Raw genomic sequence first — 19,528 nt, 5'->3', positions numbered from 1 at the left:
CTCTCAGGCACAGGTGACAAACTGCCTGCTGGCTTTGGGCGCTGCTGCTCAGCCGGGCACAGCGAGCAGCCCGAGGGGGACGAGCAGGAGCAAGCGGGGATGAGGATGCTCTGGGCTCTGGGCCCCGTGCCGCTCTGTTCCCGTCCCTGTCCCGTGTGTGCCCAGGCACGGAGCGGGGCTGGAGCCTGCCCTGCTCCCAGCGCCCCGGGCGGGCAGGGGCTGCTGGGCTGGCCAGGCTGGGCAGTCACTTGCTGGCGTGGCTGGGCACAGGCCAAGGGAGCCCCGAGTACGGCTGAAGAGCAGCCCCGGGCACAGCGGCTGCTCCCGCGCTGCAGCAGCTCCAGCAGCGCGTCCTGCCCGTGCCCGGGGCAGCGGGCACTGCCGGGGCAGGGCGGGCACGGGGCAGCCGCTGCAGGGCCAGCAGCTCCGGGTGCCCGTCTCCAGGGGTGATGACCAGCGTCCTGCAGCGCTACCGGTGTCACCTGAGGAGCCCCTCAGCTGCGGCAGCGAGTCTGGAAGTGCCACCGAGTGTCGGCCGGACGGGTCGCCTTCCGGGAACGCGCGGGAGACTCCGCCCCGATCATCTCGGAGCCCCCTGCCGCTGCTGCCCAGCTCGACAGGGCTGGTCCGGGCCAAAAAGGGGAGTCAGGCCTCGGCAAGCACCCTGCGAGGAATGCAACTCCTCTTTTATCGACATCAAAACCACGGAGGCGTTGGTAAAGTTTTGCAAAGAATCAGATGGGGCAGGAAGAGTTCCTGTAGCACCCGGGCGTTTCCAGTGGTTTTGGAAAGCTCTTTCATACCTCAGTGATGGAAACTGGCCCCTAGCCAGGGAAAGAAAAGCTCTGCCAGGCAGAGCTGCTTCCAGAGAGGCAGGCACCATTGGAAATGAAGCACACTTGTGCGGAGGGCAGGTAGAGTAGGAGCTCCAAAGCACTGACACATGCTGCCCTCGAGGGGCTCAGCAGTGGTCACAGCACTTTTAGGTGCAGATTGTCCTGGCACAGCTGGCCCTGGCTGCCTGTGTGGAGCATCCCGTGTTACAACAGCTCCTGGGCAGCCACGGACCTTCACCCACCAGGAGTGTTCCTGGCCCAGCCAGGACTCCCCAGCCAGCAGGTTCCACCTTTCCATGTCCTCGGAGTGGAGGAGGAGAGGTGAACTCCTGTGCAGCCCTGCCTCACCTGCCACAGCTGCGGCCAACTGCCCACGTCTCTCTTTCTCACCACACTCACAGTTTAACAAAACACCACATCCAAAGTGAGAGCGACTGCAGTGCAACAGATCTCCTTTTCTTCTCTCCAAGTGAGCATTGTACCAGTGTTAGAGGGGAAATTATTTTCTTCAAGTAATTTTTCTCTGTAATACCTGTCATTTGAAAATACTGCCATATGAAAATGCGTGTAAATAAACCTACAATTTTGATTGTCATGATATCAAATGCATTTGTGTTCTGTTTGGACAGTGAGGCAGCTTAAACACCTGTCTCTGCTGCAGGTAGCCCTCCTTCCTGCAGGTGCTCTGGTATCAGTCTGTCATTGTTTTGCAGCAAAGCTTCAGCATCCCAAACAAACTGAGGGTCTGCTCCTGGATGAGTTCCACAAACAGAAAGACAAAAAAATTACAGAACGGTTTGGGTTGGAGGGGACCTTAGAGACTATCCAGTTCCAGCCCCTGCTCTGGGCAGGGACATTTTCCCATATCCCAGGTTGCTCCAGGCCCTGTCCAGCCTGGCCTTGGGCACTTCCAGGGATGGGGCAGCCACAGCTTCTCCTGTGTTGTTTATGCTGTACAGAGCCTGGGCAAGACTCAGGAACACCCAGGCTGTGCAGTAAGCTCAGCTCTGGAGGTCAGCCTGCAGCACACTGCTGCAGGGATGTGATGTGGCAGGTCTGGAGCTGCCCTATGGTTCTTCTCTCTCGCCCCTCCACATCATATTATTCCCTTTTCCCCCCTGCCAATGGATGCCAAGGCCACCTGGGGGTCCTTCAACTGCCGGTCTCTGGCAGAGATGCCTCAAAAAGGTCTTCGGTTGTGTCTTGTCACCCTGGTGTCCCTTCAGCTCCCCTTTCCTTTTGCTTCCTTACCCTTGTGACAAGGCTATTCTAAGAGAATTGGGGTTAATTTTAATTATGTGGAGACTGAACCAGTTCTGATCTTTCCCAGCAGTGAGCAGAAGCATCAGAAGCCGTGGGAAGCAGTGTGCTCTGAAGAGTGAAGTGGATGTGCAGGCCTCAGGCTCCTGAGGAAGGGCGAGCTCGTTGGCAAACTCCCTTTGTGGTTAGGCACAGGGAAGTTGTCCCTGTGGGATCTCTCCATCCCAGAGCAGAAAGTCACAGCACTTGGATGTTTGAGCAGATCTTGGTGGGACACCTCAGTATTGTGCTTCCAGCAAAGTTGGGTTTTGGAAAGCAGCATTTGGCTTGTTCTTGTTTGCTGAGGGATTTGAGACACGCCTGGTACTAATGTGCGTAATACAGATAAAACCAAACAAGTCGAGAATCCTGAGGGACAATCTGGCACGACAAGAACAGCAACAGGAGTGGGAAGTTTTGGAAGTTTTTAGGAAGCAGCACTATGATGTCTCTGTGTTGGGGGTTGCTTTTTGGGGAAGATGAGGCTGGAGAAGGAAGTTCAGTCAGCTGGCTTAAGAAGAGTCTCATGAAACAAGGAAAACATGAAGTCACTTGGGAAAAAAGGCTTAATTCTTGGTACCAAAGAAATTTTCACTCAGCGCCCTTGTGTTTCCAGCCAATCCCAAAATCCAGGAGCAGAGCTAGGCAAAGCCTGGGAATCATCTGCACAAATGGAAACTCCCGGGGATGATCAGACCGATGGAATGTTCCTCACTGTCACTGATCCCTGTCTCTCCAGGCTGACATCTTGGAGGGTCTCGGGGCTTAGGGGGCTCTGCCCTTGTCTCAGCACACTGGAGAAGTGCTGGAATTGCTCCCCAGAGGCCGTGGAAGACACAAAAAGGCAGGAGCAGAACAGAACTCGAGTGAAGGATTCCTCAGCCCTGCCAGGCCAGGAGATGCACTCTGCCCAAGCTCTGACACAGCAGCACAGCTAACACGCCAGGTAAGTCCTGCGCTGACCAGGACACTAACTGCTTGTTTTGGTGGGCTTTGTGGAACGAACTTGTATGTGGACTTATAAATAGTGTTCTTCTCTATGCTGCAAGCAGCAATGCCCGATGAAATGTGGGTTTGTTGCATTTAAAAGCTTCTACAAAAGAAAAAATGAAAATTTAAAAAAAAAATCCCTTTTTCACGTTGTTTTTCCAGCCGTATTCCACATGAAGCCAAGGGTGGCTGTGAGGGCTGGCTCCAGCTGCACACTCTCCTGAAACCCCTCCTGAGGCCACTGAACCTGCTTCAGCTACTGAATCGTATGTGCTTCTGTAGGAACAAAGGCTTTCTTTTTCCCATAAAGGACTTTTGATTGTTTTCCCACCCTGAAATACGAATTGCCACGTGTGTCATTTCTTCCCCAGTGCCAGGCAAGAGCTTCTGGCCACAGCAGTGATGGGCAAGAAACCAGACATTTCAGAGGTTTTGTATGAATAATTTCTCATATTCATAAAGGATGTAGGAAGAGACAAGCCAAAGGGCTGTGTGCCCTGTGAGGGTCCCTTCAGCTGTGGAACCCCCCTGTGCTGAGGGGATTTAGGGATTTTAGGGATCTAGCATTGCCCCGTTGGGATTTTGGGCCCATGGGCCTGTTCATTAATCAATTAATGGACTTTTTACTAAAATTCGGCATTGTGGCCTTTGCTGAGTCCACACCAAGTCCCTCCCTGGCTTCTTCCCCATCTCCCCACTGGTAAAACGAAAGTATGATTCAGTGATGTTCAAAGAGTCAGAAACCTTTGGATGAAACGTTCTAAATTAAAACTCATCCGAATTAAAAACCTAATTTCCCAGAAATTTCCTACAAAGGCCTCGATTATTATTTTTTCTTCAGCTTCATCAGGCAGACACTTTGTCCCCGCTCCCAGAAGCAGCCGCCACCGCGGGTGCCCTCGGGACAGCTCTCCCTGTGCCGGGGGTGCGGGGGGCTGCCGTGTGCCCCGCTGTCCCCGCTGTGCCCCGCTGTCCCCGCTCTGTCCCCGCTCTGTCCCCGCTGTCCCCCCCGCCGCTGTCCCCTCTCTCACAGCTGTCCCCTCTGTCCCCGCTCCCGCGCTCCCAGGCTGCGGCCCGGCCCGGCCCGGGGGGAGCGCGGCCGGACCGGCAGCGCTGTCAGGCGCGGGAGCTGCCCGCGGTCCGGCCGCTGTGCGAGCCGGTCCCTCATCCCTGACCTCATGCGGGCGGTGACGGCTTTGTGCCGTGTCAGCCGGGCCGCGTTGACGTTTCGCTTTTGTTCGAGTCCTCGGTGGCTCTTAAACCAGTCGGAAAAAGGCTCTTCACTCGTCCCCTCCGTGTGATTTCTGCATTTCTCTAAATTTCAGCTACTTTAAAACCATCTCAGGAAGCTCAGGGCTCTGATTCCTTCCCGCTGCTTTGGGGAATGGAAGGGCAGAGCTCTTCTGTGCCTCTGCATCCTGGCAGCAGGTTGGAGCTTCATGAGCTTTGTCTCTCCATAATCCCTCAGCCTCCTCGTAGACACATTTTTGCTCATTCCCCACGCTGGGAAATGTAGGGAAACCTTTCTCAGAGGTTTTATTGTAGTAAAACCTCTCTTAGAAGAAAGACCGTGCCTCTTGTTGGTTTTGTAATGATTGTGTGTTGTTCTGACTGGATTTAGCTAAGGCACCTTTCAGTATTTCCTATATGTGAAAACAACCACAAAGAACAAATCTGGCATTTTCCATAAAGGTTACCAAGCGTAATGACCACAACTTTTAGATTTGGCAGCTCTTTTCAAGTTACAGCAAACGGTCTCAGCTTTTCTATGTATCTTGTGGAGTGAGAAACAAAGGTTTGAGGGCGTGTGGCCGGGCCGGGCTGCGCACGGTGCCTGCAGCACGGCTGCGAGGTGCTTGCCAGAGATTCTAAGTATCCACTGAGCCGTGTGGCTTCCTCGGAAACTTACCCGGCTCCAGGAGGAAATGTTGTACAAAGTAACACTGTGTCCGGACTCTCCTAGGAGAGGAAAGATCAGATCATGGGGGCTGCGCACATGTCTGATCTTCAGTTGAGAAATAACATTTCTTAGTATTTTGAACCCATGGAAGGGTCTTCTGTTAGGCATTGGATGTGGGCTGGAAATCTCCCAGCAGCGCTCTCCAGCCATTCTCTCTGGAAGGCCTGTCCTTCTAGGACTTGGAGGAAGGGGTTGTTTACAAAAGGCTTCCAGGTGATGGAGTAATTTTTCATTTTTCTAGTGGAAAAATAGATGCTTCTCTAGCATAAGAAAGTACTGTGAGTGGAGAAGCCAAAAAATTCCAGGTCCTTGTGCATCTGGAAGTGTTGGTGTTTCCACGTTTCAGTGGCTTAAATATTTGAAAATACAGGTTGTGGAGGTAAACTCTGCTGAAGAGCTGCAGTGCCATTCTTTGTGCTGCCTGAGCATGACAAAGATTCCTGCCTTTGTGGGAGATGTTAAATGTTTCAACATGATAACTAAACCTTAAATTGGCAGTATATTTTGATTTTCTAGTACAACAGCAATTGCTTTTGTATGGAAGCTGCAGTTGCAACCCAATTACACAGACTCACTAAATTTAATAGATTTGCAGCGGCAAAGGCTTTGCTGCTGAAGGGGTTGAAGAGTTAATGTGGCTGCAACAGTTTGCATTGAGAGTGGTGACATTTTATGGGTCGATAGAGAACCTCTGACGGGCAGAAGGCGTGACGAGGGAGTCTTTCAAAATCCCGTGGTCTCTGTTGAGAAATGCAAAGCTGTGGTGCAGGGATGGTGTGAGGGAGCAGGAGGCCTGCTGGTGTGTAGGGCACTGAGCAGCAGGACTTGACCCTCGGTGCTGCAAAAACTGCCTTCAAGCATAAGCTTTTTCCTTAATGCACAGCTGGCACCGAAGGAGTGAGAAAGAATGTGTAGGGCTGGGAAAAGGTGAGGGCCAGCAGTGGAAGGAGAAATAACCCCAGATGATACCAAGCTGAGGCAGAAGGGAAGATGCTTCATCAGGTGAGGCGTTTTCCATCTCCAGGCGAGTCTTTCCATTTCCACCAGCCAGACAAGCAAGACACCTTTGCTTTACCGAGGCCGTGGATATTTTGTGTTTTGTCTTGTCACTGTTACAGACTCTGCTGTCCCCTCCAGAGCAGGTCACTGATGTTCTTCAGCAGGAGCCACCCATTAATTGCAGATAACTGAGCGTTTCAGCCATGGTGTCAGCATGTTCGTGCATGGAGAGCTGGAGGTTTAGCTCAAAAGGATGAAGATAAATGAGATTGTCTTGTGCCCTGGCTAATTAGAGTGATGCTCTAGAGTTTAAAGTTAATCTAAGCTTTGGATTACGCAGGCTGGTTGGTAGTAGAAGTTTTCCAGAGGTCCAGGAGCTGGGGATTTTTCTCAGTCACTTGAGAAATATTTTTTCATTATTTGCCATCCAATGGAACAGCATCCCACCTGCACACTGAATGGCACATCAAAAATTGCTGCTGCAGTAATCAAAAACAGGAATAAGTACTGAATTGGTCATGTATATGTGAGAGCCCTGAGGCTGTAACTCAGTAAATAACTCTTCTTTATGCATTTGGGGAAAAAGAAAAGCAACCAGTGTGTGACAGTGCTGTTGGTTTAGGAGCTGGGTGAGGGATGGAGACACGTGTGGGACTCCACAGCTCGTGAGGGCCATCATCTTCTTGGACCCGAGACCTGGTGCCTGCTTCTCCAGCTGGCATGAGTGCTCTGAAACATAGCCCTACACAGGGCTTTGGATTTAATTGGTATGAAAAATAGAAAAGTTCAGGAGATTAATGATACCTTGTCTAAATTAATTTATGTAAACCAATAATTTGGGACAAGAAGTTGCTTATGCTCAGGTGCATATATGGGACCCGAAGCTTTAGGTCTGGTGGACGAAAGGAATCTAGTTATTCTAGTTTTGGTGCATCTAGCATGCACCAAAAGATACATGCTATTGAATTCTCCAAGTCCTATGCAAATCATTTGAATTTTATAATTTTTATAGTTTTGAAAATCAAACTACCTGCTAGGACCATGCAGCTGGTGTGAGATTGTGTTTTTCATTGTGGTTTCTGTGTAGCTCACAGAGACTGAGTTAAGCCTCTGGTCTGCATTTACAGACTCCCAGAATGGTTTGGGTTGGGGGCAGACCTTAAAGACTGCCTCATTTCAACCTCTTGCATGCATGGCAAAATGATTCTTTGAAGGGTTTTTTGGGAGTGCTCTTCTCACCCCTACAAGAATGCATTGCTCTCCAATTCTGTTGCATCCACATTTTACCAGAAGGTCCTAAGCTGCTTGCATGGTTCTTAATTGCAGTAGTGACAATAAATAACACTTGAAATTCGATTTTTCTAAAGGCCCAGAGCAGCACAAAATAAGCTGCAAGTTTTTATACAGTCAGGAAACTCTCAGAATAATGTTGATTTTAACCAAAGGTGTACCTACTTCTGTCATATGAAGATTCATTTTTTGGTCAGGGAAAACAGTCTCCTTGATACTGAGTGTCTCCTATCAAATAATTACTTTTAAGCTGTTTGTTTTAGCTTCAATTTTTTTTAATCCTTTACATAATTTCAAAATTTTAAAAGCTTTGCTGAGATTTCCTGGATGTTTATTAGATGTAAGAGGGAATAATATTGCAGAAGGTGCAGTTTTCAGTCAAACCTTAATTCAGTGCTGATGATCACATGGATTTCTGGGCTGGTTATATTGATGTTTGGGAAGCCCTGTGAGAATTTGGTGATAAAGGAGCACCTGTGGGGTGTGTCAGCCCAGAAAGGTCTGGTAGTGGTTAAATTCTGGTTTAAATAAAAAGCTTGTTGTAACGCAGAGCACAGATTGCAACTTAAAAAGGCATTTTTCATAACTTTTGAAGACAAGATCAAATACAGTCAAGATGCTCCTAATTTTAAATAGCATCTCATTTTGTTTGCTGATTGCGTTGGTGGATCCTTGTGGAAAGTTATGTATTGCAAAGCTCTGTCAGTATTCACTGTGTGCTTCTTCCAAATGAAAATATCCTTACCATGGGAAATTAGTAACTCAGCTAATGGGAATTGATTGACCAAATATTGTGCTGGGTGGACTCAGCTCCCAAGAAAATTTCTGAATCTCATTTCCCTTGTGCCTGGTAGCTGCCTTGGTTTGTATCTCAGCTGCTGAAAGGGGTAATTTCTACATGGCTAACTTAGCTGCTTATTCTGAAGTTACCATTCTGCTTTTTGGAGCAGTCCTGAGCACCTCAGCAGTCAAATTCTGTTGGAATAAAACCGAATGGCTCAGCTGAGGTGTGTCCATTGCAGCTGGCGTGAGTCGTTGGCTTTCAGCAAACTTCTTGAGCCTTTAACAAACTGATGTTTCATTAAACCTGCTGTCAGGCTACTTCAGGACATCACTGCAAAGAGTCATGTGTGTTATAACAAGCTGTAATTTTCTCTTTGTCAGAAACATTTGGGTTTCAGTGTTTTAGCTTGAGGGCTTATGGGAGTGCAGCAGACCAGTGTGAGGAGCAGTGACCAGTTCTGTGTCAGTGTGAGTGAACAAAGCCTGCCTTGCTGGAGACATGCTTGGTTTGTTTTCTTCATGTTTGGGAAAGCATAAACTCTAAACAAAACCCTGTAGCTGGAACACTTCACAAGGCTGTTTCTGTGATTCCTTGGGGTCTGCTAAGATGTGTGCTCGGTGTCCGGGTCTGTCAGATAACTTACTGTAGTGGAAGTTGGAGTTAATGAACCAATTTAGATTGCTTAGTTTCCTTAACCAAGTTTGGTCTCATCCCATGTGCACACTGGGAATGGAGACAGCAACAGTTATTTTTTCTTCTTCCCATAGCCCATGCTGACCATCCTCAGTTTCTCACTGGATCTTGCTATAGGGCAGCCTGTCTTTCCCAGTCCTTCTTTGGAGCAGTTGGGTGTCGTGGTGAGGGACACTCAGAAGGGAGAACTGAAGGAACAAAATCCCTTTGGTTCCTTGCACCAAGGAGTTCAGAAGATTTTTTTCTTCCCTCCACTTCCCCACGCTTTAGCCAATATCACCCTCACCCTGCTGGGCGAAGGCACAGGCCCTCAGCGTGGGGAATGGCTGCTGCATCTTGGAAACTTCCTTAAAAACAGCTTTTCCGTGGCCTGGCCTTTCCTGTGAAGTCTTGGCCTGGCTTTGGAGGTAACCAGCCAATTTGTTACAAGACTCAGCTTTAGGCTGTGGAACATCTTTTTATGAAAATGGTGAAAAAGTAGAACTAGTGCAGTGTCTGCTGTAGAATGTGAAAACCTTTGTTAGTTTTGGCTTATACAACAATACTAAAATCTCCTATTTCCTCCTCAGCTTGGTGTTTGGTCATGGTATTTAGGCAGGTGCATATGGCTGGAAACAGGGCACTGCATGTGGTTTATCCATCAGGCATTTGAATTAGTGCTACACTTCTTGAGTTACAATTACTTAGAAATACAAGAAGATACCAGAGGTCGAAAAGTGTCAGATGACCATTAAAACTGCTGCAAAGCACCTATGATGTGATTTAATGTAAAACTTCTTTCCTTCTCTCTGAGTTGCTGGCTTGGTGCAAAGAGCACAGGCCACAGCACAATAAGGCTTTTAAAGTAACTTTGCTTTGTTTAGATAGAAGACAACAGATCTCTACCTTTTCTTTCTGAGTGTTCTTCCATTTTCTGCTTCCCCTCTTTGTTTTTGTGCAGTCCCCTTGCCTACTGATGAGCTGGCAAGCATGTGAGCAGAATGTCTCCTTGAGAGCCACCTCTGGGCTGTGCCTAAAACCCCGTCCATTCGAGGGCTGGTGTTTTGTTGTCCCAAAGCCATTTAGCTTTTCTGCTGCGTTTTTATGATCCCAGGAGCTGGAGGGCAGCTTGCTGAGCCCGTGACCAGGAGCAGGGGCTAGGAATGGATTCACCTCTTCATGCTGGCTACCTGCAGCAACCATGCCTGTCTGAGGTGGTCCTGTGGGCTTGGAATGTGCTTCTGGAATGAGCTTAACCTGAGCTGGTTTAGGTGCCTACTCAGGAGGAGTGGAGGGACATCCTGCCTGTGCTGGTTTCTCTGTTCTGAAGATTCGTTTAATCAAGATGAGTTTGTCCTAAGACTTGAATAAATACATTATTCTAGATAAAACTTGCCCTGTTTAGAAGAATAGAATGTCATTTCCAGCTAAAGGAAGTATTCCATTTTCTGCCTGTAATGAAAGGTTGATTTTTCAAGCTCCTCAGGCTTTGCTGTTCAAATCTGAATATAGTAATATATGCTTTTTACATGGCTGAGGAGAGCCTTTGACTTGGTGCAAAACTGCATACTAAAAATTGAGCCATTCATCACTATGTTGGGTATTTCTGTTATTTTGCATCGCTGTCTGATGAAATGTGATTGTTTTCTTTCAGGATTCCATATTTCGGAGTTGCTCTTTAACCATGTTTGCCAGTCTGGAATTACCTGAAGTCCTGTTGCACATCCCACAATACTGAAGTTGTGAAATTTGTTTTGGTAGGTAAAATAAGCATATGATGTACCTGAGTATCTGTTGTTTTTATAAATTGTCCCCTTCTTCTCCTCACTGCTGTGTTGGCAGAGCTGGGCTGGCTCCAGAGCTGAGTTCCCACTTGGCCATACAGGGTTAGGAGTGTTTGCCATCAGGTTTGTGGCTGCTCCTCCCAAGGAGAGCAGTTGAGATGCTTTAGTGGTGTCATTCACCTAACACCAATGTTTGAAGTTCGAAATTACTGGAACCCTGGCTAAGTTGTTTTAGAGGAAATTTTAGTGCATGTTTATTTTTAGGTATTCTTTCATATTATAACCATGATTCTTAACCTTATTTAATCTCCTTGTGTTATATTGCTATATACATTTGCCTAGAATTTGTTTAAAAGTTTTGTAAGGTTTTTGTTTTGTGGGTTTTTGTTTGTTTTTTTTCCCCAAAACCATATTGTTTTAATCTTTGTATCATAGAATGGATGCGGGTGTCTGAGTTTATTCATTGCTCAGGTTTAACAAGCTCTGAGATGGGCAAGTGCTATGCTGGGCAACAAAGGAAACAGTTGTAGGAGGATAATACACTGTTAACAAATCTCCAGGAGAGACAGTGCTGTGATCAGTGTTCCAGGGGTTTATGGGTGTTACACTTTAAGCACAGCCCGTGTGACTGTGTGCCAGTGCATGTTACACTGTTAAAAGAAAGCCATCCTCAGAGCTGAGCCTCCTCTGTCCCATCATGAAAATCTCTACATACTTTTCTCACTGGCACCTAAAACAAAGGAATCAGAAAACATTAAAGTGTATTTTCCAATACATCCTTTATTCCTGATATTTTTTTCTATTAAGTCACTTGAAAACCATTTTCAGTGACAGCAAATGCAATATCAATTCTTTAGAAGTTACGTTGCTACTGCTATCCCAGATTTTTCCTCCTCACTCACAATTCTGATTTTCCCAAGGGATTTGGCTGTAACTTCATGTCTTTCCCTTCCCTGTTGCAGCTTTAAATAATGGTCAGTGTGAAGATGAGGACCCTGCTTAGTGCCAGCTTGTGCCAGTGAAGGGCATCAATCCATCCTTCCTTCTGCTCTCATCCTTCCCAATCTTTTGTGTAATTTGGAAGAGTACTTGTTGAGATGTAGAGCATGGTTTTAGTACTTTTTTGTTTGGCAAGAGTGCAGGTTCTGATGTGACATTAGTTGTGAAAGTGTTTATTTTGAATGCATTAAAAAGGTTGGAAATCAAGAGACTGTGGCAGAAAACCTGGAACAGGTGGCCAGACAAAGCCTTGCTTTGACTGTGTGCTCTGTGTAGTGCAATAGATAGGGGAAAGCAGGATAAGATATTTCAAGTTCTGTTTAAGAGACAAATTGGCATAAGTTTGGATCAGTTAAGTGAACCTTGGGGCAAAAATACCAAGGTATCATTTGGGGTTTTTTTCCTTTGTGTTGTTTTGGGTTTTTTTTTTCCACTCCAGAGACCAGCAATTCCAGGTACTCCAGAGCCTGCCAGCTTTCCCATGTTCAGCTGCTCCCTGGTTAGTGACAACTGGCTGTTTCAGATTTTCCTCTAATCCCATCTGTCCTGGGGTCTGGATGGGATTTTCCAAGCCTTGCCCAGCCACATGGTGCTGGGTTTGTTGTGCAGGCTGCCTGTCAGGCTGGTGGGGACAGCACAAGGCACAACAAAATGCTGTGGGGCTCCTGGTGGTGTGTGTGTGACCCAGCTGTCCATCAGCCCAGGTCTCAACTGTGACATCCTCTGTCCTGTGGGAATTCTTCCTCTAAAGGACCTGTTTTGCACAATTTTGTGGGTCTCTTGTTTTATCCATAAGCTGTGTGTGCCTGGGAACTCCTGGCTCCAGCAGCCCAGGGTGTGCCCTGTGCCCTTTGGGTTTGACACTCTGGTCTTTGTGGGCCATTGAGCTCTCCTACCCCCTGTCTCCATACAACAATGCAGGTGCATTTTGACCATTTGTCTGTTATTTGGCTGTTTATCCCCACCTCTCTTACTTCAGTTAGATATTTTTAATAATTAGACTGTACTGAATAAGACCAACTTTATAATAAAGAGGCATAGCACTGGTTTTGTTGCTGTAGCCAGTTCCAGGCCAGGTTTGAGGGCAAATGGTTGCCATGTGGTAGCACTGGACTTGCTCTGACTTTCCAGAAACAATTGTATAATGGGAAACACTAATTTGAAAACTCTAAAGGAGCAAGGGCAGAGGCAGGAAGGAGGCCATGTGTGCTTTTTGAAGGAAGGATGATGGTCAGAGACCTTCTTGTGCTGCCAGGTGAGCGTGGGTGCTTGAGTTCCTGAAGCGTGCTGTGGTTGTGCAGATCAGTTCTGGTGGGGTTCTGACTTATCAGAGACCCTCCATAACCTGCTGGGAGTTCTGGTTTAAGGGATTGTTGAATGAGCAGTGTTTTACCTGTGTGTGCTTCTGCTGAAGGCTTTTTGTGTTTGTGTGGAAGAGTGTTGAGGGAAGATACCTGCTAATTATGGTGGAGTGCTTGCTCAGGATTTATGGAAGCCAACCCTAAAACCGTGAGATTCCAGAAGTTGTTAGGAGGCTGTGCAGCTGAGATTCATTTGCTCTGACGTGGATGGTGTGCTGTGTACTGCCTGAAAAGGAAAATTTTGCAAATCATCACTTTCCCATGTCATACTTGAGATAAATGATACCTGAGTATAGGAACAGACAAAAGTTCATGTGCAGATGAATGTAGCAGAGATCCTTGAGGAGCATGATGTGAAGAAAAAATGCAAAGGGAGCTGTAGCTGTATGTGCTCATCTGGGAGGTAAAATTTAAACCTTGGTTTGGTTTGTTTCCTTCCCTCACAACATCCCTGCGGTCCTGTGATTCTCTGAGTGAAGTGAAACAAGACCTGTGGTCCTTTGGGATTTAGAAAACTCAATTTTTATAGTGTTTACAAAGGGCCATAACTTCAACAAATCCTGTCAGATATTAGCACATTCAGATGAGGTTGATGAAATTTGGTCCAAGCTGCAGCATTTTTATGAATTGTTTAAAAACCATGATTTAAGCAATCTGGGGGTCTTCTGCTCTTTCACAGGGAAGATGGAGGCTTCAGTCACCTCTGTTAAAAAAAGATCTGAAATGTTTGTGTTCTTGTAGATAAATTCTTATTTTTTGGTGTTAGGGGTTGCCAGGCATATTCATGTTTCTCGCTGCAGGTGCAACACCCCATCACCTCCAAGTAGTTGTACCTTTTCAACATGTAGGAGCCTATATTTTGAGCTGAGATTTCTCTCCCTAAAAAATTTACTCACTATTTTCTGACAAGTAACTATTTTCTGACAAATAACAAATGTAATTTTCCTCAAAATATAGTGTTTATATTTCACAGGATGCTTGCCTCATTCCTTGAACAGAATGGCTGTGTTTGGCCATTAAAAGGCCATTTGTGTAGGACCCTCAGCTCCTCTCTCCCTGGAGTCAGTGGATGTGGAATAAAATATGTAGGAATGCAGAAGGAGAAGGACTGTTCTCCTGGTTAGTGTAAAGCCAGCTTGGGTAAGGAAGTTACCTGTCCAAGAAGTTGTGTGAAAATCAGTTCAAACAGTTTTTCACAGACTCCTATTAGTTGTGATTCTCATTATCTGGGCACCTGACATGAAACTGAGGAGTTTGCCTTAATGGAGGTGCCAACACTCAGGGCAGTAATTTAGATATAAAGCCAAGCAAAAAGGGAAAGAAAAAAGATTTAATTGTCTCTGTGTTCACCTGGTAATGAATTTTAAAAATTTATTTCTCTATTGCCCATCTTTAAAGTTTCCATGGCAATAGTAAATATATGGAAGCACTATGGGAATAGATCAGTACCTGTGAAACGCTGAACTTATTTTCTGATGCAGGACTGCAGAAGAGCTTGAGAGACAAAATTCACTTGGTTTTTAATCTGAGATTTGAGGATGAAGGGTGGTGCTGCAGGATGAGAGAGTAACTCCATGTAAAATAGGGGATTATGCCTTAGTGCTGTTGGATTGCCTGGTGGGGGATAGGGTTGCAAGGGAGAAAAAAAATCACAGTATTTTGTAAATGTAGTGAGTGTATGTGTAGAGATCTGACCAAAAGCTCTGGGGAATTTGTGACTTCAAACCCTTGATTTTTCCTTTGGAATATTGTCCCTTCAGCAGCCTTGTGTGAGTGTGCAAACAGTGCAGAGCTGAATCTGTGCTTTTCTAACACTGTTAGGTTTTTTTTTTATTAGAAAAGGCTGTTTTCTGGCCAGTATCTGCAGCTCACATTTCATCTCAAAGTTGTGGTTTTGTGTTGGGAGCTTGAACCTCTGCCAAAACCCTAGTCTGTATCCTGTTCAAGGGTATGTTGTCCTGAGCTAAACCTTCTGGGTGGGTTGTGCCAAATACACACAGCTTTGGAGTTATGAAATCTTGACAGTACTGGCTGGTGAATGGATTTGATTTTGACTGTGGTCAGGAACAGGTCCCTTTTTTGGCTGTTTCTACAGGTGGTTTGAATCTCTTAGCAGTATTTGCAAAGTGCTAGGTGTTAGAGCAGATGTCTCATCTGGAAAGGACAGTGCCATTGCCCTCGTGATGGAGTGGGAATACGTGTATCCCAACATAGGTGGTGTCCACTGAAAGTTTAGGGATACTTTTATCACAGATTCTACTTCTGTAACAGCTTAGATTAATGTCATAATGTCAAAGTTTATTTCAAAGTTTAGACATTTCATTAAGCAAGATCCATCAGGTGTGGGACTTGACTTTCTGAATTAATTCTTATCTGAGTGTGATGTGGGGGCATAGTGGGAGTTGTGGGCTGTGACAGGGGGAGCAGAATTCAGGTTGTTACATGCATAAGAAGCTGAAAACACCTAAATCTTTACAAACTTCAGGAAAGTAGGCACAGTATGCCTGAGATTTAGCTGGGTGTGAGTAAAATATTTTTCAAATGCTACATTTCTCCTGGTAAAAATATGCTGTGGATTTCCTACTGCTTTGGACCTATTGCATCTGCAGTCTCTGAAGTTATATTTTGCAGTTCTTCCTATCATTCTGTAATCCAGCTGTCACTGTGAGTTTTAGTCTCATGAAGGTCAGACACTGACAGCTTTGGTACCAGGTGCTTGCTTGTCCCCTCTCTGATGGAGAAATGAATAAAATTCATTTTCCTCTGATTTTTTTTTCCTCTACCTTCCTTTCTACCCGTCTTTCAGATCAAGTGGAATACTTCTCAAGTCATGTGCAGCACGATTCTGCCAGGAGCCCCCTTCTGTTTGTCCTAGTGGAGGAACAGCTTGGGCACTGCCATGGCCACCGTTTTCAGGCTCACACAGTTGGTCTCACAGAGCCCAATACTGGGTCACCAGGTAGGTGTTTCTGTCAGTGACCAAATGTGCCATTGAAAGCAACTGTTAATGTCCTTACACAATTATTATTATATGTATTATAATTCTCTTTTTCCTTTCCAAGCATCACCTTGACGTCTGATAGGCTCCCATTTTGGAAACAATGGTTTTGGATGATCTACCTAACTTAAAAGATACATATGCCTCCTTGTACTCCTCAGCTATGGAAGACTTAGAGGTGGATTTTGATTCAGGACTGGAGGAAGATGAACTGAAACAGGAGGCTGCTTCTGGGGATTCCACAATCTTTGTAGCTTTTAAAGGAAATATAAGTGACAGAGACTTTGAGCAGAAGCTGGATACCATACTGGAGAATGTGCCTGGCCTTTTACACATGGGTAATGTACCTTCTTGTCACTCTCCAGCTGTCCTTAAAATGCTTATTTAGGTAGTCAGGGTACTTGCATGAAAAACAGATTATACTGCGTTTGAGCAACTTAGTTTGTAATGGTAATTTGTTGGGGTTATTCTTAGTGAATTTGCAAGCTGTTCATCTCAGAAATGCAGATTACAAGTGTCTGCAGTTGTTTTCTTGTTTAAAACTGATTTATTTAGCAAGTTCATTAATTTCTGTTTCCACATTTTGCCTGGTTTTATTCTCTTTCATGTCCCTCTGTTACACATGGCTGTGTTATAAAAAAGTGAAACCAGGCTTGTTCACACAGGAGATGTTTTACTGCCCAAACTGTCCAGTTTAAACTATTGCAGTTCATCTGAGAATGGGTTCACTTCCCAGTACCTGTGACATTACTGCTCTTTTCTGACCTACCCTACCTGACTCGTTGATTGATTGATTGATTGATTTGTGTTGGGGAATGGGTGGTGCCCTGATATACCCCTGAATGCTCATCCAGCTCTGGGAACAGCTCCTTGGCAAGTCAGTGATAACAACCTTTTTGAGACATCTTTTACCAGCATGTTTAGATCTGGAAAAAGACATTTGTCTGCTGTCTGAGCACGTTGCAGAAGGTCCTATGCTGATTACTGATGGCTGCTCAGTTAGGTAGCCTTGATTGTTTTCTTCAACAGTGTCAAACACCTTTCCAGGAAAATAGCACGTTACTTCTCAATAACCAAACTGAATTTCTTTGTCACTTTATTCCTTCTTTCAATTTTGTCCATCTAGTCAGCTGGCATCAGTTTGTTGGGTTCTTGCTGTTGCTCAGAGAAATAAAAAAACTGGGATAAGACAAAAATAGTATAAAGAAATACCAGTTTTGATCTGTGTCTTACAAACAGTTGAAAGGAGATGTAAACTAACAGACCATTACTGGTGTAAAGGGATGTGTATAGTACCACAGATCAGTTGTGTAATTTTTGATATGAAATAAATTCAGTCTATAACTGCACGTGGTCATCTTTGTTATACAGAAACATCTGCATGCTGAGCCTGTCATAAATATTAATGCCAGGATTAATAAACATGATTCAGACCTCAGCTGAGAAAGCAAATTTTTAAAATCAATGTCAAGTTAATTTGAAAATTATCCATGTGCGAAGTTATTTAAACTGATTCAGAGCAAAACAAAATATCCTGAATGCATAATTAGTAAATAATATGGGGTTATCTTGGCAGATGCTGTGCTTGAAAAATGAGAAACTTGGGTACAAGTACATAGAAATACTGAAACCAATGATACAATTTTTCTATGTAAAATATTGGAACATTAATAACAGAAAATATGGGATTGTTCAAACCTCCACAAAATGGGATTTTAAAACTCCTCCTGCCATGTTTCCAGCCAAAACCAGGTTTATGGGTGGAATGAGGATGACTTTAATAATTCCATTACTGTAGCAGCAAAAGGGGCTTAGTGAATTAGTGGTGAACAAGGGCTTCCTGAATAGGACTGAGTGTTGGCATTCTTAGCTAACATGTTTTTCAGACCTGAAAAGTTAGCACATGTTCAGTAAATCTGAGGTTACAGTGGAGGAGCTGGCTGATGAAAATTTGGGTCAATGCTTTCTGTTTTGAGAGGAACTTTCTTTATAGAAAGGTAGAAACTGGAAACGTATTTGGAGTATTTTTTAAATGGTCCTTAACTGCATTTTGTAGCAATCATTTAGGTAAATATCACTTTGGATAATGTATCCAACACAACTGCCCGACCTTTCTGCAGTTACTTTGAAAACCACTGATCTATGTAGAAACACTCATTTGTAGAACAGGTGTTCAGAAAACCTGCATGTGAATATTTTGCATGACTTTGAGATGCTTTTTGGCAGTGGATTTGAAATACTTACCCAGAAAACTAAATAATAAGGTAGAAATCAATGAAATATTGCTAGGAGTCTGTTGGCATTGGTCTTGTAAAAAAAAAAAAAAAAGGTTTCACAAGCATTTGTAGAGCAAATATTTAATACATTCAAGCATTTAATTCCTGTGGTCAGTTTTTCCCACATTCATCTGGCTCACAAATTACCCCTGTGCTACATCACAGGGCTGGAGCCCCTCTGCTCTGGAGCCAGGCTAGGAGAGCTGGGGGTGTTCACCTGGAGAAGAGGAGGCTCCAAGGTCTCCTTGGAGCCCCTTCCAGTGCCTAAAGGGACTGCAGGAAAGCTGGAGAGGGACTTGGGACAAGGGGTGGAATGCCAGGACGAGGGGGAATGGCCTTATGATGAAGGAGTCTAGATTTTAGATGGGATATTAAGATGAAACTGTTCCCTGTGAGGGTGGGCAGGCCCTGGCACAGGGTGCCCAGAGCAGCTGTGGCTGCCACAGATCCCTGGGCAGTGTCCAAAGCCAGGCTGGAAGGTCTTGGAGCACCCTGGGATAATGGAAGATGTCCCTGCCCATGGCAGCAGGTGGGATGAGATGGACTTCAAGGTCCCTTCCAACCCAAACCTAATACCTATAATTGTATGAAATCTGTTTTATTAGGTATTTTCTTAATCTTTCCAAAGTAGTTTATCCACGGAATATTTCAATTATTAAGTAATACTATCAAGTTATTCTGTTGTCTATTGCATTGGCTGTCATTTGAGTAGTTTTTTTACTGCTAATTTTTTGGAAAATCCCTGGTGTGGTTTGGCAGCATTGGTTGCTATACACCTGTCTGGGGAAAAATCTCCTGTAGCTGAGACTAAGCACCGGCAATTTTCAAAGCCAAAGGGGGTTTCATTTTTTTCAACCTTTTAACCAAGTTGTTTCATCAGATGTGCTTGAAAACTGCCTTTGCACTGACTTTGATTGTTTTTCTTTTAAGAGTCCAACAAGTTAAAAGTGCAGAAGATAGAGCCTTGGAACAGCGTTCGTGTCACCTTCAACATCCCCCGGGAAGCTGCCGAGCGGCTGCGAATCCTGGCTCAGAACAACAACCAGCAGCTCCGAGACCTGGGCATTCTGTCCGTTCAGATCGAAGGTATTTCACACCAAACCTGCTTCCAAAGCTCAGACTCAAAAGCAGTTTTGTGTACTTGGTGCTGCAAAACTTGTAAGTTACTCCTTTGGCTTTAGTGAAAAAGATAGCTCAGGACTTATATTCTTTCAAGAATAACATTTACTATTAATAACAATGAAAGCTGGAAATGTTTGGGCACCAGGAACCCTCCTGAA

General features: G+C 45.2%; 1 protein-coding gene across 4 annotated transcripts in view; it reads left to right on the top strand.

The window, feature by feature from the left end:
• Positions 1-10,481: 10,481 nt before the first annotated feature.
• The window catches only part of NCOA6 (nuclear receptor coactivator 6), a 37,312-nt gene continuing 28,265 nt past the window's right edge, over positions 10,482-19,528 (top strand). For all 4 annotated transcript variants that reach the window (XM_041398186.1, XM_041398185.1, XM_041398183.1 and 1 more), the window contains exons 1-4: positions 10,482-10,587; positions 15,781-15,933; positions 16,037-16,310; positions 19,179-19,334. In XM_041398186.1, coding sequence (XP_041254120.1) covers positions 16,076-16,310; positions 19,179-19,334 — 391 coding nt within the window. In that variant the 5' untranslated portion in view covers positions 10,482-10,587; positions 15,781-15,933; positions 16,037-16,075. The remainder of the gene's footprint in view (positions 10,588-15,780; positions 15,934-16,036; positions 16,311-19,178; positions 19,335-19,528) is intronic.

Source organism: Onychostruthus taczanowskii, unplaced genomic scaffold, assembly GCF_017590055.1.
Source record: "Onychostruthus taczanowskii isolate IOZ18803 unplaced genomic scaffold, ASM1759005v1 scaffold142, whole genome shotgun sequence".
NCBI classification, from domain to species: Eukaryota; Metazoa; Chordata; class Aves; order Passeriformes; family Passeridae; genus Onychostruthus; species Onychostruthus taczanowskii.
The sequence above is the reverse complement of the archived record's forward strand: the minus strand, read 5'-3'. Positions and strand labels throughout refer to the sequence as shown.